The following is a 23626-nucleotide window of genomic DNA, read 5'->3' on the forward strand; positions in this document are numbered from 1 at the left end:
GAAGAGGAAGGAAGAGGGGTAGAAGAGGGAGAAAGAAGGTGTAGGGTGGAGGGAGGAGAGGATGTAGATAAGAGAAGGAGACGAAGGTATGGAAAGTAGAAGAAGGTAGAAGAGGGAAGAGTGTTAAAAAGGGGGGTGGTGACTGGGCAAGCCTGACTAATTGTATATAACTGTACATTGGATGAGCTGTTTGATATGATTGTAAAAATAAAACTTTTTTATGGGGAAAAAAAACACACCACCTATCTCACTTGGAAAACTGCCAAAGAGCTAATTTCCAGACGCAGGGCACAGCCAAACTTGGCACAGAGTCACAAACAGAAGTTTCAAATCTTGGATCAGCCAGATGAACTAATTCTTCCTGCAAAAGCTCACGTCCCGCTTGCTCTTCTTTTATGTCTTATGGGAGGGGCCAATCATCTCCAAACCTTACTCCCAAGTCGAGCCTGTTTCCTTAATTGTTCCTGTCTCCTGGCAGCTCTGCGCATGCGCACACTGTGAACAGGCTCACGCTATTCTTCTGCCTCGCTGATGTCAGACTCCGGAGACTCTGGAGGCAGCAAAGAACTATCCGATGGCCTTGGTCCCCTCTCTGCCTCCAACTCAGAGCCATTGTCCGAGCCTTCCCCAGACTCCAGGACTGGCCCACATTCCTCCCCAACCTCCTCACTGTCCGAATCTGCTGCCACCTCTGCTGGCTGCTGGCGGGCCACAACAGGCTAGAGACACAGCCAAAAGGGCAGAAGCACTGAAAGGAGAAAATTAAGACTGACCGGGCAGCCATCAAATTTTGGCACAGAACTCAGAGGATTCTGGAGGACTGCAGATGGCACTGCTTGGGGAGTTGAATACCAACCACATATTTTTCCTTTTCCATTTGTGCTACATTTTTAACCACTTTTGTCTTATGGAGAGTATCTGGACATTCAAGAGTCTATACATTACTTTTTCGACTTTTGGCTGACCTAATAAAATTATTGCTTCAGAATCAGTTTTGATATTTCTTTTCCCAATTGTCAGCCCCTATGTATCTTTTTACCCCCAAACTTCTCCTTTCTTTAAACCTCACTCAATTTACTACCTCACCCCCACTGAAGAAGTCACTGACCTTAGGAAAGGTGTCCACAAAGCTGGTGTGTTTTGGAATTCTCCTAAGCCTTATTTGACTTGGGTCTGTTAAGATCTTCTCTTCTGCCTCCGACCACAGCTGTGCAAGAAAGGAAACACTGATTACAACTAATGCTTGTTATTGAGCCCCAGAACAGAGGGAAAAAAATACTGCTTGCTATTTTATTTTATTTTTATTTTTATTTTTAAACAGAAAGCCATTACATCTTCTATGAAGGATAAGCTTTTTGAAGGCTGCCTTACGGGTTGTTGGAACAAGCAACTCCCACCCTAAATGATGCTGTTGTAAAGCAGGGGTGCTATTCAGCAGGTTCTGACAGGTTCTGAAGAACCGGTAGCGGAAATTTTGTAGTAGTTTGGAGAACTGGCAAATACCACCCCTGGCTGGCCCCAGGAGTGGGGAGTGAATGGGGATTTTGCAGCATCCTTCTCCCAGGAGTGGGGAGGGAATGGGGATTTTGCAGTATCCTTTCCCTGCCATGCCCACCAAGCCACCACCCACCAAGCCATACCACGCCCATCAAGCCATGCCCACAGAACCATTAGTAAAAAAAAATTGAATTTCACCACTGTTGTAAAGCACGCAATCCCAAGACCACACACACTTATGACAGTAGTTGCAACGTCCCAGTTGCCATCCTTGGGCAAACTCCATCCGTCACAGATTCCCACAGTCACCTGATCCCCATTTGCAACCTTCTGACAGCTTCCCCATCGATTTTACTTATGGGAAGCTGGCAGTGCAGTTTGCGAATGGTGATCAGGTGACCAGAGGACATTGCAACAGCCACAACTGCAAGGACCCATCGGTGCCACCCATTGTAACGTCAAGTGGCCACCGAAGGAGCAATTCTTCAATGTGGACCACCTGCAGTTTCATCCTTATAGGTGGCTTTCAAATTAAGGAATGCCTTCTCTTTAGAGCTACATTTTAGCAAAGGTATTGGAATGCCTGTCTTCACATTTTATTCTTAATTTACTTGTAGTATTTTTACTGGGGTTTTAATCTTTTAAAGACGGCTTGACTTGCATTTTGAGCTAACTTCCAGCAGCAGGCAGCATAGAAAAGGAATTAAAAAAAAAGAATCCAGCATCTTATTTCCTATAGGGTGAACTATATTATTTTAATTAAGACACAAATGCCCTTTATTAAGGGCAAAGCTTATTCCTGCGCTGGGTGGAGAAGACCGCAATTCATTTAGTTTCCCCGTCCTTGTGAAGCAGGAGCAAACTCCATCCAGCTCTTCTTGATATGTAGATGAGACACTGCAAATGTAATGGCCTCCATGATATAGGTAGTCCTCGATTTACAACAGTTCACTTAGTGACCGTTCAAAGTTACGACAGTGAGAAAAGCAACTTAGGACCCTTTTTCACACTTATGACCATTGCAGTATCCACATAGTCACATGATGAAAAATTAGATATTTAATAATAATAATAATAATAATATTTTAATTTGTATACCGCCCTTCTCCCGAAGGACTCAGGGCGGTGAACAGGCAGATAAAATATAAATACACACAATAATTAAAAACATCCCTTAAAAAACTAATTTAAATGCCCAAAATGTTAAAAAACGTACTCCCCCGTAAAATAACACAGTTTTAAAAACCCATCCAATAAAAATAAAAATCAGGCTAGTCCAGCCATACGAAATAAATAAGTTTTAAGTTCGCGGTGCAACTGACTCATATTTATGACGGTTGCACTGTCCCAGGGTCGTCTGATCACTTTTTGAGACCTTCTGACAAGCAAAGTCAAAGGGAAAACCAGGCTTACTTAATAACTGTGTTACTAACTTAACAACGGCAGTGATTCATTTAACAACTCTCACTTAGCAACAGAAATTTTGGGCTCAGTTGTGGTCATAAGTCAAGGACTACCTTTACACAAGTGTACTAATAAATCAGCATGAAAAGCACCCTGGAATAAAAAAACTTCTATTCTTGTTGAAATACTTACTACTCTTTTAATAAATAGATCGGATTTATTGATCAGATATCTGACATGCTGTGTGCCGAAAGTAGTTGCTTTGTACAGCTTTTTCCAGACCAAGTACAATTTGTGCACCACAATATGAGTATATGAGTAATTTGACACACATGAAAACAATTGTTTTAGTTCTGCTTAATTTCACATTTATGTGTTAAACTTACAACAATATCTTGCATGCAATAATGGTAGGTGGCTCACAACAAAACCAACAGTAGCACAATCATGTCACCCACACCCAAAGCAGTCCAGCTCCATTATGCTCCGACTGATAATTTGCAATGAATATTTTTTAAGCATTTAAAATGGTTTCTTTTGGGAGGGGGAATTTGATATTGTTTATTTTATTTATTTATTTGTCAAACACAACAGTATATATAAGTATAAGCATGAAATAACCATACGAATTGGATACAATCAAAGGGAACATTAGGACAGGAACGGTAATAATCATAATAATCATAATAATCATAATAATCATAATAATTTAATTTTTATACGTAGGCACACTGGTGCTCTTATGCATGCCTCTTACAGACCTCTTAGGAATGGGGTGAGGTCAACAGTAGATAGTCTTTGGTTAAAGCTTTGGGGATTTTGGGAGGAGACCACAGAGTCAGGTAGTGCATTCCAAGCATTAACAACTCTGTTACTGAAGTCATATTTTCTACAATCAATATTTTAATATTGATTTCAATATTAAATAAATATTTCAATATTGTAATGAAAGAAAGAAAAAGAAGATGGTTAGATAGCTTCCTCTTTCATTCTTTTCCCATACTTTCCTTCTCTAGATGTATTCTGAACTTATTTAAACCTTTTTTCTTCTTCGATTCTTTGTCCAGTTCTTGCCTGGACAGTCTCTGCCATTTTCTTGACAAGATTTTTCAGAATGGTTTGCTGTTGCCTATTTCCTAGGGCTAAGAGAGAATGACTGGTCCAAGGTCATCCAGCTGACTTTGTGTCTAGGGCAGAACTCATGGCCTTCCAGTTTCCAACTTAGATACCTTAACCAGTACACCATGCTGGTTCTCACTTGACATTTAACTATTATTATATTTAAAATTGATTTTTTAAATCAAATTAATGATTATTATGGATGCTGTGAAATCCTCAAACTCAATAGATAAGAATTAAACTTTATAGTCAAAGCTATGGTTTCCTCACTGCCAATGTCAGTGAATGCTAAATCATCAGAAAGACTCAACAAAGAAAAATTGAAGCCTCTGAATAGTAGTAAAGAACACTAGATTACAGAACACTAGATGAAGCACAATCGTATTTCAATGTGATGGTCACCATTTTCTAGCTAGGTAAAACAGGATTAGGCAAATGCACGGAGGATGGATCAAACTAGTTGAATTGTTGGGTTGAAAAATGGAAGAGCAATAGCAATAGCACTTAGGCTTATATACCACTTCATAGTGCTTTATAGCCCTCTCTAAGCAGATATTGCCCACAACAATCTGGGTCCTCATTTTACCAACTTTGGAAGGATGGAAGGCTGAGTCAACCTTGAGCCAGGTGAGATTCGAACTGCTAGCAGTGAGCAGAATTAGCCTGCAATATTGCATTCTAACCACTATACCACCCCAGCTCTAAGAGGATGCTTATTTCCCAGAAACGTCTCTTGAGTTGGTTGTGGTGGGAAATGGAACTCTGCATGTGTTGTGGGATGCAGCTGTTTAATGGCTTCTGCCTCTTTGGCCTTCATGGGCATTGTAGCAGTTCACTTGAGTTCTTCATAAGAGGTAGGAATGAGTTGAGAGGCTTTAGTAAGAGACAGAAAGTAGCAAAAAAGACCTAGGGGTAAGTTAAGATGTTGCAAATGTAACCGAATTATAAAATATGGTGAATTGCTCCACTGGTTTTATAACTGGATTCATTTCTTTTGGGGGCTTGTTTAAACAGAACAAAAATATTTGGCTATGGAATATCTGTAATGATGCAAAGTACAGATCATATGAGAGCACCCATGGATGAAGTGTGTGCATGCAAATGCTTCAGTGTTGTTCACTTTATACTAGAAAGGGAGAAGGATAGGATCCAAATTTGACAAGTGATGTGTGTCCTCTAGTGGTCATAGCTTGCAACTGCACCCTGGCCTTTAGCGTTGATTGATGGAACTTTAATCCAGCTGCTTGATTATTAATCATTGTGGGAACCAAAGAAAATTCAGCCACATTAATAGCAAGACAGAGAATGATTGAACAAAAGAGTGGAGGGGGAGAGAAATAAATAAGAATTCACTTAAAGAAGTGGGAGCAATGAAGAACGCAACGATTTAAACAAGGTGAATTTAGTACAGGTGAAGTCCTTGATTTATATCCACAACTGAGCTCCAAACTTCCATTGCTAAACAAGGCAGTTGTAAAATTAGTTTTTGCCACAGTTGTTAAGTGAAACACTACAGTCGTTAAGTGATTCTGACTTCCCCCATTGACTTTGCTTGTCAGAAGCCAGCTGGGAAGGTTGCAAAGAGTGATCACATCACCCCCGGACATTGCAATTGTCAAAAATACATGCCAGTTGCCAAGCGCCCAAATTTTGATCATGTGACCATAGGGATGCTGCAACAGTGGTGTGAAAAATGTCCGTATGTAACTTTTCTCAATGCTGTTGTAATTTCAGATGGTCACTAAATGAATGATTGTAAGTCAAGGACTACCTGTAGGAGAAACATACTTGGTTCTAAAGTGAACAAAGATGCATTATCATAAGAAAAGCCAAGTGGAACATGTCATGTGCAACCCAACTTGGATATATACATGATGTTATCCTAAGTGCAGCAGAGACATCACGCTGCCAACAAACGTGCGTATAGTCAAGGCTATGGTTTTCCCAGTTGCAATGTATGGCTGTTAAAGTTGGACCATAAGGAAGGCTGAGTATCAAAGAATTGAGGCCTTTGAATTGTGGTGCTGGAGAAGATTCCTGCGAGTCCCTTGGACTGCAAGGCGATCAAACCGGTCATTCCTAGAAGAGATCAACCCTGGCTGCTCTTTAGAAGGCCAGATCCTGAAGATGAAACTCAAATATTTTGGCCACCTAATGAGAAGAAAGGACTCACTGGAGAAGAGCCTAATGCTGGGAAAGATGGAGGGCAAAAGAAGAAAGGGATAGCAGAGAATGAGGTGGCTGGATGGAGTCACTGAAGCAGTAGGCATGAACTTAAATGGACTCCAGAGAATGGTAGAGGAGAGGAAAGCCTGGAGGAACATTGTCCATGGGGTCGCGATGGGTCGGACATGACTTCTCAACTAACAACAACAACTTTATGTGCAGTCAGTCCATCCATTCCTATGCATACTGTTCTGGCTGGTAAAGCTGTCCCTCTCCAGCAAGTGACTTCCCTGGTCTTGGAGTCTTGAGAATCTTTTGACATGAGATCCTGGGAAGTGAATCTCTGTTCGGCAAAGCAAGTCAGCCTCTTCTACGCTAGCTAGTTTACATAAAGTGTTCCCTCATGGTTTGTTTAAACCAGGGTGTGTTGAATAAGCTATGATGGCTGGATTCATTGATTGCACTAAACTGGCAGCCTTTTCGTATACTAGAGCTGTATTTTATCATTTCAGAGGTGGGGAGATGGGGGGGGGGAGGGAATTTAGTGGTATAGTGAGTAGATGCCGTGCCCAAAGAAAGCAAAATAGTTTTTGACTTAATGCAATTTATAGACCCCCAAAATCCAGGCACTCCAGAAATGAAAGATGAAAATTCAAGGTTCAAAGATACATAAGAAAAGAAAAATCAAAGTTTTTTTCACTCAAGAAAATGCAATCTGTTAAAGGTTGAACACGAGGTGCCTTTTTTGTTGAAAGGACAATAATGAATGAGTAAATATAATTAATTAAAGAACAGCTTGAATTTTGTGACTGTTACCCCATTTTTTTTTAAAGTCATCTAATAAATCTTGTAATCAACAGAAAAAACAACCTCTAAAACATTAACATTCTGATCTTCCTGTTTGGATTTCCTGACTAACGGTTTCTGTTTGTTTGCAGCAGGAACAGAATCTGCCATCCACCTCCTCTCACTACCCTTATTAGTCATGTTAAATTGATGTGTCAAGAGAATAATGATTTCATCAGATCCCAGAACATGAGGTGCTTTGTCTCCAAGTCTTATGAGTTGCGGTTTGCTGAGCTGAGTAGCTCTCTGTTCCATTTGCTTTTGAATCATATGCCTTGCACGTGCAGAATTCTTTACAACCCAGCTCAATTCAGAAATATTTGGACACACACACACACAAAAACAGGTTACATTTTGCTCAGACAGCTACGTTTCCTTTTTCTGGACCCAACTTTATATGGATGAATGAGGATCAGAATCTAGTGATGTTTATCTATTCTTACACAGAGCTTCTTCCTAGAGCTCCGTTGAAATGGTCACTTGTTGTCTGCGTGCAACAGAAAACTGAAGTGGCAGTCTGATTGTGAATCAGAGGTATCCTTGTTCTGGCTTGCAGCTCCAGGACACATTTCATGCAGGGAAGGACCTCCCCTCCCACATTCCTGCTGGAAAAGCCATCTACCAAGCTCCAGCAGTTCAAGAAGGGGATTTAACCCAAGGTCAGGATAACTAAACAACAGCTGGCTGATATACTGGAATAGGGTGGAAGGAAGCAGTAGAGCAGGGATGTCAAACTCACGGGCCACAGGCCGGTAGTGTCACGTGTTGGCCCAGTCCCCGCCTGGTTTAGTGAAGGGGGGGAAAGTCCCGATATGTCACGCGATGATGCCATGAAGATGCGAGTTTGACACCCCTGCAGTAGAGAGTTCTGTTTTCTGCTGCTCTATAAAACCTGACTTGTAACTGCTGGTCAGCTGTTATTCCGGTTGATCCAGGTCTCAGAGCAGAAATCAACTTGGAGATCTGGCTGCCAACAGAGAAAGGGATTGGGCAAGAATCCATTCAAAGGACCAGTGAGATAGAAAAAGTTGAAATGTATCAACATGAGTCCCTGATATTTTTTTTATTTTTTTATTTTTTATTTGCATTTATATCCCGCCCTTCTCCGAAGACTCAGGGCGGCTTACACTATGTTAGCAATAGTCTTCATCCTATTTGTATATTTATATACAAAGTCAACTTATTGCCCCCCAACAATCTGGGTCCTCATTTTACCTACCTTATAAAGGATGGAAGGCTGAGTCAACCTTGGGCCTGGTGGGACTAGAACCTGCAGTAATTGCAAGCAGCTGTGTTAATAACAGACTGTCTTAGCAGCCTGAGCCACCAGAGGGCCCTGATATAAGAAGAAAGGATAATATTTGGGAAAATATTTTGAAACAAGGTTCCTCTACCAAAGGAATGGTCTCTTTTTGATCCAAAATGGTACCAGAAATACCAGAAAGATGGCAGAACTACATTTAGTGAAGAAAAGCTTAGAAGAATGGAGACCATCCTGTTCATAATGAATCAGATCTGGATGATGATGGTGAAATTGTTCCCAAATTGTGTTGCTGATAGTCTGCCTCTTGGGACATACATCTTTGCTTGACTTGACTTTTTTGAGATTCAGGTTTGAGTACGGTATATGCAGGCTTCATGGGGAGCTAGAAAGTCATGGAACAGTCAACAGTCAGTGAATACTCCTTCAGTGGTATCCCTAAAAGATGGACACATTTTCAATGTAATACTTCATTGCAAGTCTTTTTACTGAATTGTATAAAAAAAACACACCAACCCTAAATTACCAGCCATCTCTCTCCAAGAAAATTAGGTTTAGTAAAGCATTTCTCTGCTGCTCACTATCTCTGTTCAGTTCATTTAAAACAGTAATTCTGATTAACCTTGAAAAGCTGTGTTCCTTTCTACAGTACTTCAAAGCTCCACATCTCAGCTGCTGGCCATGTTAGCCATCACAAAAGGTAATCTTTGAATCCCTCTGCTATTTTTCAAGATCTCCTTTTCTAACACCCCCTCTGTGCTTCAACTGCTGTTTAATGTGCACAAGAATGAAAGTTTCCTGTGTGCCTTTAATTGAAAATAATCAAGATTCAGCACTCAGTGGATGCTTACTCTGTCAAAAACCGTCAAATAAACAGTACTTATTTTTTTCAAAATGTCAGCAGTTCAGGAGTGAAATCTACTTATCTTCCTTACCGGCTAGGAGTGCACATGCATGTCACATGCATGCACAGAAGGTAAAAAACACATCACTCCCTGGTTAAAACCAGGAAGTAATGACACACAGGCGGGTGGGTGGAGCTTTGCTCCGCCATTGCTACCGGATCGCCGAACTACCAGCCACGATCGCTACCGGATCTCGCAATCTGGTCCGATCCAGGAGCATTTTACCCCTGCGGTAGTTCCTCTTTAGAATTCCTTCTTCTGGCCACCTAGATCTTCTAGAACTTGGCTCAAATGGTGGCATCATTCTTTCACCACTCTCAACCTTCCTTAAACCTTGGAGAACTTTCCTCCAAAACTGACGAAAATCTTCCTCAGCTTTGTCTTTCTCCTTTCCTCTGTAATTTCATTTTCTGTCTGTCTGTCTGTCCGTCTAGCAATCTAGCAACAGGGGCAATCACACATCTCCAAGCCTTCTTCTTCCCTATGAACCTTTCTTTCCTCCAGTGCCAATTAACTTGACCACAGCCAGCTGCCTTCAGCAATCCTTATTCAAGCTGCTTGTGGAAAAAGAAGCAAGAGCAAGAAAGGTCTACTTACCTGCATCCAAGCAGAAGGCTGAGGTGGTTCTTCTCCAATTACTCTCCAAATGCTTGGAGTAGGGACAAGGAGAAGCCTTGGACAGAAGAAGCAGCACTGGATTTTCCTCTAGCCTTTACAAACTAGTGATTTCTTGGAGAGTAAGCCAGGCCTGGAATTCTGCCTATTTCTCTGCAAGATTTTTTACTTCTGGCAATGCTTTAATAGGACTGATGTGTTGATTGGCAAAGTGACTTGATCTCTAATTAAACTTTCCAGAAGAAGAAGAGGAGGAGGAGGACGAAGAAGGAGTTATGCTTTTTCCAAATGTTTATTTCCCTATTTGATAGGGAAAAGCCAAGTTGCCTAATTAAGAAGCTGGATAAATGTTGATATTAAGCTGATAGAGAAAAATTAATTTTCTCAATTTGAGGAAGGAATAACTTATGTGCCTTAACAATATCATATTTTCCAGCTTTACATCATTAGTTTTTTAGCAATATTGAGTTGTGATAGAGTTTGTTCTATTTGTTTTGTTTTTTGTTGTATCATTTCCGTATTTCTGTCAGGACTGAAACTAGGGTAGAAAATTACAGTAAAATACAGTATGTCAAGTTATCCATCTCTGCCCAAGAGCTCTGCTTCGTCATGTCATTACTAGCCTTTTGCCACAATCTTTTCCTTTCCTTTCCCTCCCAGCCTTTTCCAACAATAAAAAGTAAGACTACTTTCAGGTTGCATATAATGGTTGGTGATTCATGGACATGTCTGTTTCTTGACAAGATTATAGAAATGGTTTGCCTTTGCCATTGCCCTTTTGGAGGTAAGTTTTTGAATTTCCAGTCTAGCCTATATCCCCAAGGCTCTCCCACCTAATACTAACCAGGCCTGACACTGCTTAGCTTTCACATGCAGATAAGGTGAGACAGTTGTTACCGCTGATGGATATTTATACATTTCTCAAACAGGAATTGACTCCATTCATCTGAACGTCAGTCTGTTATTTCTATTGCTCTGAGTCCTGAGTAGTTCTCAAAGAGATTTTTGATTTTCCTTCCTTACTGCTCAAATGAATCATAACCAAATGAGTCCACCTGCAATTTATCTCTCTCTCTCTCCCTCTCTCCTCTCTCCTCCCCCCTCCCCCCTTATCTCTCTTTTTCTATCTATCATCTATCTATCTATCTACTACCAACCTGCTTTCCATTGAGGACCTGTATATTGCACGAGTCAAAAAGAGGGCTGTGAAAATATTTTCAGACCCTTGCATCCTGGACATAAACTGTTTCAACTCCTACCCTCAAAACAATGCTATAGAGCACTGCATACCAAAACAACTAGACACAAGAACAGTTTTTTCCCGAATGCCATCACTCTGTTAAACAAATAATTCCCTCAACACTGTCAAACTAGTTATTAAATCTGCATTACTATTAATCTTCTCCTTGTTCCTATCACCCATCTCCTCCCACTTATGACTGTATGACTGTAACCTTGTTGCTGGTATCCTTACAGTTTATATTGACTGTTTCCTAATATGATTTGATTGCTTATTTGTACCCTATAACCAGGGGTGAAATCCAGCAGGTTCTGACAGATTCTGGAGAACCAGTAGTGGAAATTTTGAGCAGTTTGGAGAACTGGTAACGGAAATTTTGAGTAGTTTGGAGACCCAGCAAATACCACCTCTAGCTGGCCCCAGAGTGGGGTGGGAATGGAGATTTTGCAATATCCTTCCCCCAGGAGTGGGGAGGGAATGGGGATTTTGCAGTATCCTTCCCCTGCCATGGCCACCAAGCCACACCACGCCCACTAAGCCACGCCCACAGAACCAGTAGTAAAAGAATTTGGATTTCAACATTGCCTATGACTATCATTAAGTGTTGTACCTTATGATTCTTGACGAATGTATCTTTTTTTTTATGTACACTGAGAGTATATACACCAAGACAAATTCCTTGTGTGTCCAATCACACTTGGCCAACAAAGAATTCTACTCTATTCCTATTCTATTCTATCTCTTGGTGGCCTGGAAGGGTGGGGGAGAGGGAAACCGCATAAGTTGAGGTGTGTGTGTGTGCATGTGTGCCAGCCTGCTGCTTGCACAAATCGAGCTGTGCACCCATGTGCACATCGACCCATCCCTTGCAGGGCATAGTTCTGAATAGGCCATGGCCAGGTAGTGGGCCTCAGTCCAGGGGTTGGGGACCCCAATCTATCATCTATCATCTATCTATGTCTGTCTGTCTGTCTGTCTGTCTGTCATCATCATCTTCTTATTTGGATCCTGATGAATGAGAAATGCACAGTATTTATTTCTGCCGCTTCATGTCTTAATATTTTCCTCTTTCTCTTCCATTGCTTACTGTTTCACTCTTCCATTTTGACAGAATGTATACATTTGCATTCCATTACATGAAGAAGGGATTCGTAGCATGATGGCATAAACTATTCCCAATGCTCAAATTACTTGTTTAACTAAAGGTAAAAATGTGAAACTGTATTACTTTACATGTTTGAACTTGACTTCATTAATAATTGTCATATTTTTTCCTGACAAATAGAATTCTCTTTCCAAATATAATATTTTTCTACAATTGTTATATTAATTAAAAACATGCTCAGGAAGGAGATATATTTGATAGGCAAGCTTCACTATTGACTCAATCCCTACCTAGAAGCAGTCGCTGGGTTTCTTCTAAAATTTCATTAGCCAACCTTTATTTACACAACAGCAGTTTTTCTCATCCTTTTAGAATTACTCTGGGATGAGTAAAACTTCAAATTTCTAGAGCATGTTTTGGGAGCAAAGGTTTGGAGAAAAGGTTAATAGATGGATTGACACTACTGGTTTAAAGTAGCACATTAGAGTTTGGAGTGTGTGTGTGTATCTTCTGTTGAAACCTTTGACTCTAGAGACCTGGAAATGGTGGGCACATCTGTCATTTTGACAGTATGTCTTAAGAATTCCTAAGCAGATAATTCCAGATGTGCAATGGTTGCCACTGGAAGTGCTATTTACAAAGTATCTTCCATACTGGGTGAGATCAATCATCAAACATATATTTACAAGAAGGTTGAAGTAAAAAATGACAATAAAGGTTATCTTATCTAAAATATGTAGCAAAGAACACTATACACATATGCTTGAAAAAGGTTAAACAATAGATGCTAGGAAGAAAAAAAAATGTAGCGATTAAGGTACTGGACATGGATCAAGGAAAACCATGTTCATTAAAACGTTTTTTAACAAGTTCTAAGTTTAACAAGTTTTAACAATTACAAGTTCAGGCAGGATAGGGAGCCAAAGATATCACGAGGAGGATCCTAGATAGAGTTCATAAGCAGTTAGTATTCTGCAGGATATTTCAATCCATTTGAAAGCTATTTCTCCTCCAAACAAAATCAGAAATTGATAAAAGAAACAAATCACAATTAAAATATTATTTAACGTTTTAAAAAATAAAATTGAAATAAGAGAATGCAAACAGACATTATTGGCTAGGTAAAGCCTTTTGGCTCCTACCTCAAAGCTCTCACATGTTAATTGCCTCTCTTCAGCCAGAGAAATGTCAGATCCGGTATCATTTTCATCATCTAATTTTACTCCCAGGGTCTTTATTTTCTGCCTCAAATTCTTGATGTGCAATTTCAAGTTTGCGAGTTCATTTTTCAGATCTTCTATCTCCTTTTCAAAAAGACAGACCAAAGCAAATGAGAACAGGTAGACATTGATCAAAATGTCAAAATCAAAATATTCTGCAATAGTGTACTGTAGTGTGAGGAAGTCATTTTAGTGTACCCAGTTTAAGGTACAGGGGTAGAAACCAGGAGACTGTGAATTTTAGTTCCACTTTTGGTATGAAAAATGGCTAAGTGACTTTGGTAAAGTCACTCTCTCCCAGCCCAAAATGTCAGATGCAGACAGCTGCTGCAACAAATGGATTAACACTTAATTGATCTAAAAACAAAGCAGATCCTGCACGGGTGTGAAAATGTTAGGCAACTAAAAACAATGTGTACTGTGCTGAACTTGGCTCAAGGAAACCTGTGTTCAAATTCCCATTCAAAGTACAGCTATATCCATGGTATCAATGTTCAGGCAAATATTGCTGAATAGAATAGAATAGAATAGAATAGAATAGAATAGAATAGAATAGAATAGAATAGAATAGAATAGAATTTTTCATTGGCCAAGTGTGATTGGACACACAAGGAATTTGTCTTGGTGCATATGCTCTCAGTGTACATAAAAGAAAAGATACCTTCATCGAGGTACAACACTTACAACACTTAATGATAGTCATAGGGTACAAATTTAATACTTAATGATCCAACACTTAATGATAGTCATAGGCTACAAATAAGTAATCAGGAAACAATATCAGTATAAATCGTAAGGATACAAGCAACAAAGTTATAGTTATAAGTGGAAGGAGATGGGTGATAGGAACGATGAGAAGATTAATAGTAGTGCAGATTTAGTAAATAGTTTGACAGCGTCGAGGGAATTATTTGTTTAGTAGAGTGATGGCTCTACTGATTTACCTGTACATAATCCTCCTTAACAGCTTTCAGGTCAGCGTTCAATTGATCTACTTCTTTTTGAAGGACTTCTTCATTAGGGCTCCTAAAAATGATACATTTCTTTATACAACTATTCTGGAATAAAAAACAATGTTTTACTTAACATAAAATTAGTAATTTCACTTGTTCTTTAGTCTGTTTTTGGTAACACAGACACTAAAACTTCTTGGTATTTTCCAAACATGTCCAACCATTGCTATTGCTCTCAAGGGAGATAAACCAGATATGTATGTGGTTCCACACATCTGGAGGGCACTAAAATAGAGAGAGTGCCCTGAAATCATTTTTTACTCCAAGCAACCACATAGCCATCTATCCCTAAACTGTCCTTGAGGTCTTCCAACATTGCACTCATCACCATTATAGCTAACATAGAGAAGATGTTTATAAAGAAGGTCCATTAGAAATCGAGTAACCAGCCAGAGGAAGCTGTCCTATCTTATAAATATGATTTTTCCTGGATTCTGAGGGCTAGAAGGATCATGAAAGCTGAGATTAAGTGGATCCATTATACTAACAATCCAGAGATGTTGTTTCTGGTGAAGAAATGATTGGTTTTTAATCCACTGGGGGTGGAAATGAAACAGAAGATTTGAATGCTGGCCTAATTATGGACTGATCCATACTTCCTGTTTGCACAAGGATAGGCCCCCTACAGCTTTAGGTAGCAAGAGTGGATGATTTTTTAATTTTTTATATCTATATAAATATTTTATACAAAATAAGTTTTTAATTTCTTTTATTTCATGTTACTATACCGCCCTTCTCCCTCCAGCCTCAGCCTGTCCTGAGACTGTTAAGAAGGCAAACTCCACCAGAGTTTTCTTGCTCCACATCAAAAAAAGTTCTCTCCCCTTATCTGACTTCCCGCTAGTACAAGCCTGATGGGCTTCATTCATCTTGCACAAATCCCTTGATTCTAGTTTGCTGTGGCAGGCACACCCACTCTCTACTTTTTAGCTATCTCACACTGTTTGCCTTGAAAAGCTAGACCTTGAGCTTATTCCCCACTGGGGTTCAGTAGAAGAGAAAAGCTGGGCATCTTTTTGTTTAATTTTTTTTTTCAACAGACTCAGCATGGAACCAGGGCCATTTGTTTTGGTGGCCACTGTTGGCTTTTTTAGCTGCTTGAAATGAACAAAAGTTCCGCCCAATTTTCTCTTCTATTTCAATGGACAAGGAGAACTGTAAAACGGTGTGTGTTTATCACCAGAAAGTCGTTAGGGGGCCTGCCCACAGGAGGGAAAGCAATCTGTTGCTTTCCTGCTGTTGTTCGGAGAGGAAAGACAGCAGGAAAATCCATCAATCAAGGTCTGTGGTAACAGCAGTTTAACTAGAAGGCTTTGCCTTCACTGTGGCCAAAATGGAGACAGGATTAAGCAAGCTTCATTGTCACCTGCTTATGCAGAGGAGATAGAGACTTGAACGCTACAGTGTGGAAAAGCTCTCTTATCCATATCCACATGTCTTTGAGGCTTATAGTTGGCCCTTCCTGTTTGTCTGCTCTAGTTACAGCTTTGCTAACATCTGTAATAAAACTACTTCTTCAAAGAATCTCCATAGACCTACTTCATCACAGACATACCTCCTTGACTCATTTCCTTCTAGCTTCCTTGGGTGAAGCTCAACGTTCTCCGGAATCACGCATATGATTGCATACTTGTGAACCAGTTGCAGGAAGGGAAACCACAAGTGTTTGTGTAAACCATATGGAGTTACTCTTCCATTATTAAAAAAACAAACAAACCATGACTAAGTACGGGAGGATAGAGAATGGCCAATGGCGAAGTCAGTGCCCACATCACCAGGGATTAAATAGAATTTCCCAAAGCTCCTGATTTGGATCACTAAAATAGGTACAAACATTGAGCTAAACTCTACATTTGATCCTGCAAAGGGGTCATTCTGGTCCTTTTGGATCTGGCACAGCTTTTTTGTAGGTGAAATAAGGTGGAAACCATCCTTGTTGCTCTCCTCTGCAGTCCCTGAAAAACATGCCATGAAATTATGGGACCCTCCAGAGCAGAGTTTCTCCATCTCAGCAACTTTAAAATGACTGGGGAATTCTGGAAGTTGAAGTTCACATATTTTAAAATTGCTGAGATGGAGAAATCCTGTTCTAGAGAATCTGGGAGATCTACTGGAATGACAAAGGGAGGGGGGAATAGGCCAAGTTTGATTTCCCTTTACCCCAGAAGTAGCAATCGACACTGAAAGTCCAAAATGCAACCAAGAATTGAAATCACTAAAAAGATACATTGCAAATTAGGATTAGCAATTGAGAGCCAGTGTAAATGTTAAGTCATTGGACTTAGGCTGGAGAAAGTCAGGTTTAAGTCCCAGTTCCATAACTGAGATCATCTGGTAACTTTTTATTCTATTCAATCTGTTCGGACAAGATATCTTACAAAATTGTTGTGGGAATAACATTACAAGAAACCTTGGCAAGCCATCTTCAGAAGAGGCAACATAAATAAAACACTGTAAGCAAATGGTAGCTTTCAAGAAGACAGGATTTAGCTTCTTTATACTCAAAATTTCCTTTATCCAGGAATGTATCAGCATTCTGGGATCTCACTCCTCCATTACAATATTGTATAGCCTAGATATAGTTGGACTAAGAATTTTTTGGATTGTTCATAGGCAGCACTGATTTATAGACCTATATAACGTATCACATCTGAAGTTCAAATTCTCAGAAGTAATAAGGAAAAGCCATTAGTTGCAAGTTGATCGTACATTATTTTCTCAGTAAAGGGAACCTCTGCTCTTGTGAATGTGTTGGAGAATTTCTCCTTCTGGACTAAGTTCTGGGATTTTAGTGAGTAAAATTGAAAATGTATTATGCTTAGGTTTAGATAACTGCTCTGGACACCTTATGGGAGCCTGAAAATAAAAATGTTTTGTTTAAAAAGGACAAAGCTATAATTATCACCATTAAATCAATGAAGGCACTACTGCTTCAGAAACAAATTGTAATGTTCAGTGGGGCTTACTGCTAGAACGATGTCACTTCAAACTTCACTGAGGTTATTTCCAATTCTCCGAATGAGCATAATAATAAATCATCCTTTATAAATAATAAAGGATTCTCTCCAGCTCAAGCTATATTTGACAAGGCCAGACTTCTTTGCCTGAATTACATACAATGGGAAGAGATTCCCATTTTTAAAGCAAAAGAAATATATTAGCAAAAGAAACAGAATGCAAATTAAATCCACTGTTTTGTTAGGGAAGGCCTAGCCAACAGAGGTGGACTGCTGTGAGTTTTAATTATTACATACAAGCTGGCAACTGTTTTCTGAGGCTCAGTGGACAATGACAGCAGACACAGGACCACAAGGCTGCTACAAATTGTACCCCTAGAAAGTGTGGACTATTTTTTTTATGTATGTACACTAACAATATCTCAGTTTTTCCTCTTCTGCTGCGTTGTTTTATACAGAACAGTGTTCTTCATCCTCCTGTTTCCTGCCTTCTGTCATGAAGGTTTCATCTCCCTCATGCCTGTACATTTTCAAGAGAAAGTCTTCAAGATTATGTCTCGGCTCAGAGCACTAACAAATGTTGGTGGAAATAAATACAGTGCACCGGTATATCCCATGTACATTTGTATTATCTCTTTAGCAGCTCCATCTCATCCAAAAAGAATTCCACATGTCACAAAAGCTTTTCTACTGTGGAAGATGTGTAGTTCTTCTAATAGATAACATCTATTTTGTGTATTCTTTTCAAAGAAAGAAAACACAGAGCTCTTCGGTCAACTGGTTTCTTATACTGTTAACAGTGACAACTCTCCCCTTTAACTGTGTACTGTTGTGGTACAACAGTCAGTGACTGTGGTAACTACATCCATTAATCATGCTTGCTTGATGGCCAACAGTGATCAGCTCGTATCCACTTGAGATGTCATTCATGTACTTTTGTTTAGAATGGTGAAGGCTCTGAATAACAATTATATGCTAAACAGTTACTTGTGACCCATAAAGGTGGGGAGGGATTAAAATTGAATACCAATGAGCATGTTACACTAGTAAAAAAACAATGCTTTCTGAGAGGCTTGGAAACCTTGTTCAGGTACTGATTATAACTTGCTTCTTTGTGACGTCAGCTCTGCAAGATTAATGTCATCTTTTGCAGGATTTTTTGCAATACGCTGTAGCCCCAAGGCTGCATAAAATCTTACTTAGCTGCCAGATATAAAAAGCACAATTTAGAACCAAGTCTTAAGTGGCATTTGAGAAAGGCAAGCAGATTAATCATACTAGAAGGCCAAGCCAGAATATTTTACAAAATCATTTTCCAGAATCAATTTATTAGGCAATAGATTAAATATTATTTACACAATCGCTGTTTGAAAATTAGAAAACTTCTTTTACAGTGTACTTTCTATTGTTGCATGCATCACAATTATTCAATTTGCCTAAATATAACTCAAATATATTATGAGATGGATGGACACACACACACACTTATGGTATATATGAATGAAATGGGGTTTTTCCTGCAAATAGCATCCTCGTTGCTTTTGTAAACAGTCATATGAAATGACAACCATATACAAAGCTAAAGTTCTCTGTAGCAGAAACATAACAGTGTTTATCACCCATTTTTATCAGTGGGTCAAACATTTATCAAAATCCTAACAAATGGGGCATACTCGTCTGAGCTGGACAAACTTTCCACATCTAATTATTCCCACTGAGAAGGAATAATTAGGAATTCTAAGGAAGGATTTTTCTCCATCAGTCATTCTTCCGATTCACCTAGTGCAGCCATCTCCAAACACGTCCTCCAGATATATTCAATTCCCCAGCCTGCACGTCTCTAATATCAATTGTTAGGACCAGTTGTGAAGAGGTGACTGTGCCCATGGAAGTTTTTCCCCCCGAGATACCTAGGTGACTACTATGTGAAACAAAATTAAATGAGACAGGCCAGAGATAAGCTATGTAAGCATTGTTATGCTCTTGGACAACTTCTATAGGGAAGAAGGCACAGAGGCCAGCCCTGTTCCCTCCTGTTGACTTATGGTGCAGACCAGGGGTGAGTTCTACTTACCTTTACTACTGGTTCGCAATGGGAGCACATGCGTGCTTCTGCACATGCACAGAAGCCCCTTGATGACGTCGGGGTGGGTGGATGGAGCCTCCCGCCGATTTTACTACTGGTTCTATAGAATCGAACAGAACCAGGAGCAACCCACCACTGGTGCAGATATAAACCATCCAAGCAGCATTTTATGACACAGTGTTACTTCCCCTGGGCTCTTAGCAACTGCCATTTGTGACTTTCCCAGCAGGCTTCCAACAAGCAAAGTCAATGAAGGAAGCCAGATTCACTTAACAACCACATGATTCCCTTAACATCTGCAGCAATTCACTTAACAACTGTGGCAAAAAAAGGTCATAAAAATAATATGAAACCCACTTAATAATTGCCTTGCTTAGCAACAGAAATGTTGGGATCAACTGTGGTCGTAAGTCAAGGACTACCTGTAATTCTGCAAGTTTTCATGCAGGTCTGTGCTTTGGGGCTGGACAAAGTCCAGGTTTTAGGAAAACTCAACCTTCTGTAACTCACTTCTTCCCCAGTCCTTTATGTTTTGACTTCACAATTTCCTGTAAAATGTAACTCAGTCGGTCAGCCGGATACTTTTGGGCAGCATTCTTCAATCCTTGGATTTCGAGATCTTTCTGATGCAGCAAAAGGACCAGCGAACGATAGTTTTCCAGCAATTTGGAATCCTGAGGCAGGAAATTGGATTCCCTGTTAAAGAAAGAAAGCCCAATGGTTATCATGCTGCCACCCTCAAGGGGGAGCTGTTTGGTTTAGGAGTAGAATAGCTACCATAATCACTTGTCAAAATAAAAATAGATAATAGGGTATTGCTGCATCAAATAATTGGAAGAAGCATGAAGGGACATTCCTCCTCCTTCATAAACCACAGGTTCTTCTTGCAGACAGGTCGGCATATCCTTTCTCTGAGTAGATGCTAGAGGCTAAGGCTAACTCAAGACATCCTGATGCCCCAGGAAGCATTTATTACATTATAAATCCAGGACAAGAGAACACCGTCATCTCCAGCATACCGTGTGCCATTCTCCACCATCTTTAAGCATTTATGACCAATTTTACCAAATGACGGTTCATTGCCTGAAGCCAATGGTCATTTCCCTTGCATCATCTCTAGTCCAGAATGTTTGAGGGTATGGCTAATGCATACTTTTCTGCAAATGGAAATTAGAATAGTACAGTGAATTCTAGCCTGATTTATTTTCAATATTGAGAGAGCTTTTTTTTTTTTTTTTGCCCAGAGGAGGGAAGGAAAGAAATATTGTTATGCTAGTTTCTCACCTGTTCTCTCAAATCAGCCAGCCAAAAGGATGAGTTTATTATTGCTATGCGAACTCAGTTACTGTTCCCTAGCATCAGGTGGAAACTTCCAAAGGCAGCTCTTAGTTACTGCCCTGTATTATCTCTGCATTGCAGGAAAATTGTCATAAAATAGGCCTGGAAAAAAATTTACCTGGAAAAAAACAATCCAGGACAATTTTGGTGGGCTACCTGGATGGTTTATCGTACTGCATTTTCTTTCTTTTTTCCATGGGACACTATTTCATCTTTTTAATAAATTTGCTTGTCCTGAATTTTTACTAAGATTCAGTTGTTCCCAGAGGTGGGTTTCAGCAGGTTCTGACCAGTTCTGGAGAACCGGTAGCAGAAATTTTGAGTAGTTCAGAGAACCAGTAGTAAAAATTCTGACTGGCCCTGCCCCCATCTATTCTCTGCCTCCCAAGTCCCAGCTAATCGGGAGGAAATGGGGATTTTACAGTATCCTTCCCCTACCATGCCCACCAAGCCATGCCACGTCACCAAGCCACAACCACAGAACCGGTAGTAAAAATTTTTGAAACCCACCACTAGTTGTTCCCTGATCCTTGTTAATATTGCAGTAATGGGCAGAATTGCAGTACTTTTTGGAGAATCAAAAACAAAGGATCGATTCCTCATAATTCAAGTCTCCATAAACTCATTTGGTGACTTTAAGCCACTCACTGGTTTGTTGTGAGAATAAAAGGAGAAGTGAACGAAACCACAGCGCCTTGAGCATTTTTTGGGGGAAAGAGAGGCAAATACAGTAAATGCCAGAAAGAAGTAACCCTATAAATTCGATCTCAATGTTCTTAGTGGACCTGGAAACCCCAGTCTACCTCTCAAATTTTTGATTCTGGGGATTTTTAAAATTTATTTGACATTTAAAAAAAATTCCCCCAACAACTGTGTTCCCAAAATGATCTATAAAACATTTTGAAGCAAAAGTTAAACAAAAGTAAACTAAATTCTGCAGCTTAAAATAGCAATTAGCTCTAGGCAAAAAAAAAAAGTAGATTCCCTGTCAATCTTTTTGGCAAGATTATAGAAATGGCTTGCTGTTGCCTTTTCATGTAATCTTTTATTGCCAAGCCTAAATAACAGCCCTGGGATTTCCTATCCTATCTAGTACATTCCTCCTATCCCAGTACTAATCAGGTCTGATCCTACTTCTCCCCTCCCTTTTAGGGTCATCTTGGTCACCAGGTACCCTCAGTCCCTACAAGTACAGTCCCAGGGGATCCTTTTTTTTCTCTTTGCAACTACCAGATCCATACAGGAGGAAGGCTTGGAAGAAGAGCTGGCTTGACCCAAACAGCCACCAGTTTCAGGCCGGACCCAGGTATTGGAGCAGAGCTCCTGAGAGATCATCTCTGAGGGAACATGCTCTTCAAGAGTCAGAAATTCTTCTGTTGAGCGAGAAGCTGGATATAAACCTGTACTTGGCACAATTCACACAACATACTAATCAACCAGCCTGATTAGCAAGAGTCAACGGTGGGTTTCCAATATTTTTACCACCAGTTTGCCCCATGCGCGCGCATGCTCACTTTGCGCGTGTCTTCCACGCATGCGCTTTACTTGTTCGCGCACCTTCCACACATGTGGCCGGCCTTAAAAACGTGCCTAAATAGGATGGCATAGAGTCAGGGCAGAGGGGCAGGCCGACCCACAATCTCCGCTACCGGTTCACCTGAACCGGTACAAGCCGGCTGAATACCACCTCTGGCAAGAGTGTACACATTCACACGTCTATCTGGTGCTGCCACTTAATCGGGCCCAAAGATTTGTCCGAGGCTATTTGAATCACACAAGTTATTTCAAGTTTATACGATAGAATTAGCGTCTGATCTTCTGAGGTAAAAAGCAGGCAGGGTTGGATAAGTTGGTAATGTATTGTCTCATTAAGCAGGCTAGCCAGCTTAGTTTAGGGGTGGCTGCACCAGAGGTGGGTTTCAGCAGGTTCTGAACAGTTCTGGAGAACCAGTAGCAAAAATTTTGAGTAGGTCGGAGAACCGGTAGTAAAAATTCTGACTGGCCCCACCCCCATCTATTCTCTGCCTACCAAGTCCCAGCTGATCAGAAGGAAATGGAGATTTCACATTATCCTTCCCCTGCCATGTCCACCAAACCATGCCCACCAAGCCATGCCATGCCCACCAAGCCTTGGCCACAGAACCGGTAATAAAAAAATTTGAAACCCACTGAGCTGCACCCCTAATTCCATGTTGGCGTGGTGAAATCTTATTGTTAGTCATGTCTCCTCCCCAACTAACATGTATATGTGTATTTGTGTATATAGCCATATCTTTCCTGTGTATGTTCCTGTACATGCATCAAGACATTTCTTCCTGGCCTCCCATATGTTGGATTAATTATAGCTTACCTGCTATTCTTAGCCCTTTTCAACAGCCTGCTATTTCTCTTTCCTCTAACCTCCCGCCAGGGTCAGCTTCTGGGGCTTCAACAAGCAACAGTTCTACAGTTTCTGGGCTCCTCTACCTGTCTCCACCTGTCTCCCATTCCTTCCACATGATCTCATCCATCTCCCATCTGGTGATTATGTTTTATCTTGATATATTTTGGTTGCCATGGGGAAAAAGACTAAACAGGGAAGAGAAGGTATGCAACTTTGGCTGCAGGATCAAAAGACATAGCGGGAGTGTGTGTGAGGGAATTAAAAAGGGAAGAATTAGCTGATTTCCCTCGGACAACCAGATCTAGGAGAACCAAAGTCTGGGCAGTCTCTAATCTAGATGGCAGAAGAGCAATACAGAAAGATTGCTCCCTCTGCTGGTCATCTGAAGTTTTGCCAGCCCTAGCTGCTGCAGCCCTCCTTCAGAAGAACAAACTTTTTTTTTTCTCAATTTAGCCCAGGGTTGAAATTAAA

At 40.3% G+C, this 23626-nt stretch overlaps 1 protein-coding gene across 1 annotated transcript in view; it reads right to left on the minus strand.

The window, feature by feature from the left end:
- Positions 1 to 20473, minus strand: part of LMNTD2 (lamin tail domain containing 2) — a 48594-nt gene extending 28121 nt beyond the window's left edge. Inside the window, exons 1-5 of the mRNA XM_058159678.1 lie at positions 20454 to 20473; positions 19945 to 20130; positions 14323 to 14404; positions 13301 to 13462; positions 1109 to 1207 (exon numbers count right to left, since the gene is read on the minus strand). Of these exons, the coding sequence (XP_058015661.1) occupies positions 1109 to 1207; positions 13301 to 13462; positions 14323 to 14404; positions 19945 to 20130; positions 20454 to 20473 (549 nt within the window). The remainder of the gene's footprint in view (positions 1 to 1108; positions 1208 to 13300; positions 13463 to 14322; positions 14405 to 19944; positions 20131 to 20453) is intronic.
- Positions 20474 to 23626: the final 3153 nt, after the last annotated feature.

The sequence above is a fragment of the Ahaetulla prasina genome, chromosome 1, assembly GCF_028640845.1.
Source record: "Ahaetulla prasina isolate Xishuangbanna chromosome 1, ASM2864084v1, whole genome shotgun sequence".
NCBI lineage: Eukaryota > Metazoa > Chordata > Lepidosauria > Squamata > Colubridae > Ahaetulla > Ahaetulla prasina.